Below are 7,463 nucleotides of genomic sequence, written 5' to 3'. Positions count from 1 at the left end.
TTTTTTCTTAAGCAAAGAAAACAGTCTCTCAAATCAAGGAAGCTAAACCTGAATGTCTGGCTTCCAAGCTAAGAGGTAAATGGATGTTTGTGTCAGCCCCTTTTGCTGGGAAAAGAAAATCATTGTACACAGTGAAAGGTGTGTGTGTGTGAGAGAGAGAGAGAGAGAGAGAGAGAGAGAGAGAGAGAGAGGGTCGGAGGACAGGGAGAGAACTTCCAAACTAGAAAATAGTGGACAAAGACACACTGAACAGGGGCCGGGGAGATGGCTCAGTAGAATAAGTGCTTGCCTGGCAAGTACAAGGGCCTGAGTTCAATCCCCGGTTCCAAAAAAAACCACTGAACAAACACTTTTAACTTTTCCTTCTATATCTGTCCCTTCTCTTCAGAAAAATGGGTAATTAATCCAGAAGAGATCAAACTAAAGTATTTTATGTGAATTGGAGGTAAGAAATGTTCACCATACCAAACTAGCACACTGTTCTCTTGAAAAAAAAGCATTTTAAATAAGCAATTTATAATTGTTTTCTTTCTTTTTCTGTTTTAAAATCCAGTTTAAAGATGACTTCATGACACTATTTGAGCCTTCCATGAGAATGCTGCCCAGCACTGGGCCACCGTCCATCCTGGCATACAGACCCGAGCAATGTCACTTAGACATTAACCTCAAGGTGATTTCAGCTAATATTTTGATTGTTGTTATAAAATGACATGAAATGTTATAAAGTGAAAGTGGCGAATGTGCTTTTCAAAAAGGCAAAGTGCAAGTGCGGTGGGGCACACCTGTAATCCCAGCACTGGGCGGGGACGTCCAAGTGTCCTTGGCTCGCAGCTGCACCACTCCAATCTCCGCCTCAGTTTTCACCATGTTCTCTCTGACTCTCTTGATCCAAATGTCCTTCTTTTCTAAGGCCTCAGTCTTACTAGATTAAGATCCACCCCAGAAACCTTACCTTAACTTGACTGCCTCTACAAAGATTCCATGAAGTTACATTCACCGGTACCAAGAGTTCAGATGGCACCATTTCTTTTGGAGGGGGAGAGGGTGCAATCCAACCCTTAGCAGTAGCCACAAAGCCTGGAAACTTAGGTGAATGTTTGCCATACTTAACTAAGTGGGCAATTAATGCCTGTGCTTGATGGGTGAAGTAAAGGTTGAAGCAAATCGATTCACTGATTCCAACAGGATAGCACTTGACCCAACCACTCCACAGTGATGAAGAAATGACTGGTAAAATGGTCACTGTCCAGCCTGGGATGGACACTGTGGATGTGGAAGAGAACTGTGTACTCCTCAGCTGAATCCCCTGATAACTGCTGGGGCACATGGAAGGTGTGGGTTTATGCCTTGAAAACAGGAGACTTGATGGTACCAAGCGGTGCATCACACATGCAGGTTCGGGGAGTCATGGAAACGCTGTGTGGCCACACTCATGCGGTGCCCAGTGTCATCGTGTGCATCACTGGACTACGCAGGACTAGCAGGGCACACAAAACATATCGTGAGACGTAATGTCAGTAACTGTTGGCTGCTTGTATTGGCCTGGGTTTCTAAACTCCGTGGCTACTCTATAAGGGATTTCAGGATTGAAATCCTTTGCCTAAATATATCACCTTCCTTTCTCTGAACTGCAGAGTCTGGTATCCAGAGAAATTTCTTGAACTGGTGTTACACTATCTTCCTGAACACAAAAAAGGCCTCATGGCCTCTTCCTTGGGCCAGTGTCCCTGCACTGGTGCCTGGTCCTCCACCTGCTTGGCAGGCAGCCTCTGCAGCTCCAGTGTGACTGGTCTGGTCTAGTTCACAGGCAGCTCTCCTCTGTAGCCAGGCCCTTTTCAGGGCCAGATTCCAAGCTCATCAGAGATTTTCTACAGCATCTCCACCTTGGTGTGCCCCAGGTAGAGACCGTGCCCTGAAGAATTCACTACTGAGTCCCTCCAATGGCATAGGCTGTTGCTGGCCTGTCGTCATCAAGCTGTCCATCTGCCCGGCTCCGTCACATGACAGCTGCCCTGGATTTTCACTCTCAGCTCTCCATGGTGTGGCTACCTCCCACGCATTGGGCTTTCAGCAGTGGGTGGTGCTCATGTCAGGAAGTTTCACTGGCCTGAAATTGGTGGACCTTACCTGGGCAGAGAATTCCCGACTGCACTGACTACGTCAGTCACCTTTAGTCCCTGTGGGCATTGTTGCCCATCTCTGAGGATGGTTTTCATGGCAAATCCAGGAGCCCTGGTGATACTTGTGGTCAGTGGGTCACAATCTGGGTCTGGTCCTGGAGGCAATGCTGATGCTTGCCTGCCTGAGAGCTTCTGCATCCTGGACGTGACCTCAGGTCACTTATGTGGCCATAGTGCACCAACCCCTGGTGGAATCACGTGAGCCTCTACCACATTTCCCCCAAATAAGACCTAACTGGAAAATAAACCCTAGCATGATTTTTCAGTGTTCAGAATACAAGCCCTACCTCAAAATAACCCCCAGTTAAGATTGTTAGCCAGGTGCATAAATTCAGTACTTCTGTTGCAACGCACAATGGTTATAGTGAATGATAAAATAATATTAATATATAATTAAATATAAATATTATTATTGATGTTAATACTTAAGTGATACTATAAATTATAAGTGATACCCAAGCAGGCACCTGTAGAGGTTAACACTCATGTAAACAGAGGGCCTGGAGACTTACTGCTGGATGACCAATCAGCATACAGACACAACATGCAAATACGGTGTGCACTGAGGTACGTCGTGTGTCGCGCAGGCTACATGCTTGAGAAGGGCTCATTTAAGGAGCACTCTGTTGCTAGACATGCGAGGTTGGCGTCTGTTGTGGTTTGTGTCCAGATGCCCTCCGAAGCCTAATGCAGTTGGGAAGAAGGCTTTTCAGCATGGCTGGATCTGGAGTGTGTGGTGCTGGGGTTAAGGGTATGTCATTAGCAAATCAGTCCAATGATTGGGTTGGCACAACTGTGACTAGAATTAGGGTGTGCGTGCCACATCCGCCCTGGGGCAGATAGCCTGGATAAATATCAGAGAAAGAACGAGGGCCAGTGTGCTCTCACCGCCTCTTGCCAGAAGCTATCTCCCCTCTGCGATGCTCCTCTGCCGTGGAGCCACCCTGACTATAGACTGAACCTCTACAAGCTGTGAGCCAAATAATCCTTTCCTCCTTCAACCTGGCCGTAGGGCATTTTGTCTCAGCAAGGAGAAAAGGTAACCGGGTCAGAGTCAGTCATTTTACAGGAAAAGGAGTCACAAGAAACTGAGGTCAGAATTCAGGGTGTAGAGAGTTATGATGATATTCCAGAAGAAGGTGACATGACTGTATTTGAATAAATGTAGAATTTTATGCATGAATAAAAGTACATTGTTGCACATGAAAAGACATAAGATAGCATCTGAACATAAGCCCTGTTGTGTCTTTTGAAGCAAAAACTTATGAGAGCTGGTCTTGTTTTGCTGGGGAAGTGAGCTATGCTGTCTCCCCTGCTTGGCTCCCCTCAGCTCCTGAGTTACTGCACCACACAGGTAGGATTCAGAGATCCAACATGAGGCCTCCCTTGAGAAGGGACTTCCATCCAGTTGTGAAAATTGGTAGTGACTTATGGTGGCCTACACAGTAATGTCAAGACTTTTTTCCACCCTAGCACTTCTTGAAGGAATTCATGCTATCCAAACACCTGAGAGTCCTTTCACGAAGTTCAGTGTGTTGCCCAGCCTCTTGCATGTAGTTACAGCCTGTATATCCTCCCCTCAAGGACCATAGTGTCAGCAGTTGTTTCTGTGAATGTCTTCTTATGCCAAAGCCCTGCACGGTTCCTGGGAGGCCCAGCTGTACTTTAGTGAATGGTGGCAGCAGTGGCCCTCAGAAAGCCACATGCTTCCCATCTCCACCAGCCCTCAAGTGGACTGAATGCCACATACTGTAGTGAACACATTGCAGGATCATGCCTTCTGATACAGGATCTCAGAGCCTTGAAAACGCTCCACCAAGTATCCTGGGGCCCAGGAGTCCCTAGACAAGTCTGCCTAGTCCCTGTCACCCCTGCTGTCCCAGTGGGCACTCCCTGGCCTGCCCAAGCCACTCTCAGGGCTTCTGGGCCTCTGTATGCACTTCATCTTTCTCTGTTCTCAAGGATGAAGAGGAGGAGCTCGTACCCACATGTGAATTTTGTGGAGGAAATCTCCAAGAACATCTGTCCAATGTGGACTGCATTTACTGTGAATCAAAATCATGTGTAAGTTCTAAAAGAGGTTGACTGAAAACAACTTGTTACTTTCAAAGGTCTGTAGCATTGCTGCTTTCCCCTGCACTGCCATTCTTAAAACAAGGAAATACAATTCACAAGCACAACAGCAAAGCCATTCACATTCACTAGAATGGTCTGAAAGAACTGATAATAACAAGTGTTGGCAAAGAGGTAGAGAAGTCACAGCCAACACACACTGCTAAGTGGGAGTAGAACATGGGGTAGCGGCGTTGGACAGCAGTCTGGCAGCTTCTCAGAATGTTGAGCATGCAGCTACCACATGATCGAGTGACTCCATCCCTAAGCTTAGACCTACAAAAATGGATACTACGTCCACACAAAATTGAAAATGTCCAACACAAAATGAAAATGCCCACACAAAAGCTTGTACACACACATGCAAAGCAGCATGACTCTTTAACAGACAAAAGGTGGTAGCAACCACGGTATTCATCAGCTGACAAGTCAATAAATGAGGTGCAGCCATACAATTAATCATACTCAGCTGGAAGGGACGTAAACCCTGAGCAGGCCGATACAGATGAGCCCGGCAAACACGACCCTCAGAGAAAGGAGCCAGTTACGGAGGACACATGCGTGGTCCACTTAGAGGAGCTGTAAAGAACAGGCAAATGGAGTGAAACAGAAAGTAGACGAGGGCTTCCGGAAGCTGGAGGGAGGGGAAGTGGCTGCTAGTGGGCTACACCTAAAATTGGTGATGGTGACAGTGACACGCCTCTCAACACACTAAACTGAAAGAAAACCTAATTAAAGCATGCCTTTTAAATGAGTGAATCATATAGTATGTGAATGGCAGCTTAATAAAGCTTCAGACAGAAAAGAGTTACAGTAGCCTGTTACAGCAAAGCCGTAGCCCCTTTAGCTGTTTTTGGTTTCTGTCTCCTTTGCTCTTCATCTAGGGCTGAGAAGATGAAAAGGATCTCTCTGTGTTTTCAGACTTCCTGTTGTCCTCGAGTCCAAAATCTGATCAACTATATCTACGAAGAAAAAAAAAATCCGAAGCTCTAAACCTGAGTTAATCAATATCAAACCTCATGAAGCCCATGGCACTGAAGTTGATAGAATCAAGGCAAAAGAAAAAGCCCTGCAGAGGTAACACAGAGCTCTGGGTATTGGCACTCAGGGCCAGTGTAATTGCAAGTCACCAGCTCAAGCCCAGCCTGGACAACTTAGCAACTTAGGGAGACCCTGTCTCAAAATTTAAAAAATGAAAAAGGATTAGGGATATTTGTTGGTGTGAAGGCCCTGGATTGAATCTTCAATACTGGGTGGGGGGATTTTTGTTATTGTTCTTTTGTTTTTTTTTATTTTGTGAGACAGGGATTCCTTATGTCCCTTGTTTTTTTCTAATTTGTTTTGTGTGTGTGTGTGTGTGTGTGTGTGTGTGGTACTGGAGTTCGAATTCAGGACCTTGTACTTGCCAGGCAGATGCTTAAGCCACTGAGCTATCACCAGCTGTCCCTTGTTTTTTAAGAGTTAACTGTGACAGAGACCAGGGTTCTATCCCTGATACCACATGTCATGCCAGCCCTGCTCCTGGGCCTGCTGAGCCAGCCACCGAGACTGGGTGTGGTGGTGCATGTCTAAAATCCCAGCGCTGGGGAGCCTGAGACAGGAGGATGACTATGAGTCTGAGCTGCCTAGTGAGACCCTGTACCAAATACATTAAAAAAAGGGGGGGGGATTAATTGTGAAGATGTGCTCCCTGCAAAGAAAGAAAAAATGGCCAAAGCAAACATGCAAGCCTATTACAGTTTCTGTTGGGTGTCATGAGATTCAACAGCTCCCAGAAAATTGAGTGAACTCATTCATTTTAAGTAGAATCTGCTAATTCCAAATTATTAGGGTAGTTTAGAATTCCCACTGTGGAGAAATTTACCCAGTGAGTAGCATAGACATCCACACACATGCTCCAATTAAAAGCCTGGTTTCATACATAATGACACATCAAAATAACATGGAATAGCCTTTGAACTGTTGAAATTGTAGTGTAATGTTCAAGTGTCAGCCACAGTTCAGATTTCTCCATGGTGTTTCTGATTCTGCAGAAAACAGGAGCGACAAATTGGCAGGCATTTCGCTATGACACGAAGTGAACAGACAAGTGTCCCCATAGAACGTGAGTTCATCACCACTAACGCTATAAACCAGCCATAGAACATAAGAAAGCTCAGGTGATTGATCAAAAGATGAAATTAGTGTATTTAAAAGTCATGTTGAAGTTTTTCATTTTTAAGTAACATAAAATCTGTATCAGTCAAAATGGCTCAAAGAAATCTAGTGTTTTAGCTGTCTGTCTTGGCATTCTTAGCCTTGGTCTCTTTGTTATTCTGGAGGGTAGTAAATTAGCAGTCCTTATAGAGCACTTACAGACAGCAGCAAGGAGCTTTCCAACTCATGGTCTCTTGTTGTGTGGAGTGCAGACTCCCTTCTGTTGTCAAGCTTGGCTATGGAGTATCTGCCAAACGTAGATCACAATACCTTCTTCTCAGATTGGCTGTGTCTACCGGCTGACCCATCTAGCTGGAGTACAGACAGAGATGGACGACCCTTGATTTGAGAAGAAGTCCTAATATATATAGACTTGCTTTTCTCCCTGGTGACCTGATTCTGGGTCAATTACTTAATCTTTCTGAATACCAAGCTCTTTCTTTACCACTCAGAGCTATTTAGGGGAAGACATTTTTATAACTAAGTCCTTAATGCTGTGAAACATTTCTTGATATTCAAAGGGTTGAACAATTCTACTTAATAAAAATTGCCATTTTTCTTTTTTAAATAACGCAATATGCTTATTTTTTCTAACAAAAGTAGTTCCCCAACTAGCTTAATTTAGGTCTTTATTTCATTTTCTTTAAAAAAAAAAAAAATCTAGCTAGGTGTAGTGGTGCATACTTGTAATCCCATCCCTCAGGAGGCGGAGGCAGGAGGATTGCCATGAGGTTGAGGCCAGCCTGAATTACACAGTGAGTCAAAGGACAGCCTAGACTGTATGGTGAGACCCCATCTCAACAAACAAACAAACAAACAAACAAACAAAAGCTAAGAAAAGTCTAATACCTCAAAGCATTTGTAATGTGGTTTGAATTTTATTTTAGAAGAATGGTTTGAAGAAATCGCAAACATTTCTGTGATCTCTTTCCTATTAGATACAAAGAATGTCAGAACCATTTCTTTTTTAAAAAA

General features: G+C 44.6%; 1 protein-coding gene across 1 annotated transcript in view; it reads left to right on the top strand.

Moving 5' to 3' along the window:
- Window positions 1–7,463, top strand: part of Erich6 (glutamate rich 6) — a 45,528-nt gene that overhangs the window by 7,795 nt on the left and 30,270 nt on the right. Inside the window, 8 exon segments of the mRNA XM_012517520.1 lie at window positions 13–75; window positions 389–423; window positions 425–445; window positions 554–670; window positions 4,143–4,244; window positions 5,214–5,266; window positions 5,268–5,369; window positions 6,326–6,396. Of these exon segments, the coding sequence (XP_012372974.1) occupies window positions 13–75; window positions 389–423; window positions 425–445; window positions 554–670; window positions 4,143–4,244; window positions 5,214–5,266; window positions 5,268–5,369; window positions 6,326–6,396 (564 nt within the window).

The sequence above is a fragment of the Octodon degus genome, unplaced genomic scaffold, assembly GCF_000260255.1.
Source record: "Octodon degus isolate 3935 unplaced genomic scaffold, OctDeg1.0 scaffold00186, whole genome shotgun sequence".
NCBI classification, from domain to species: domain Eukaryota; kingdom Metazoa; phylum Chordata; class Mammalia; order Rodentia; family Octodontidae; genus Octodon; species Octodon degus.
The sequence above is the reverse complement of the archived record's forward strand: the minus strand, read 5'-3'. Positions and strand labels throughout refer to the sequence as shown.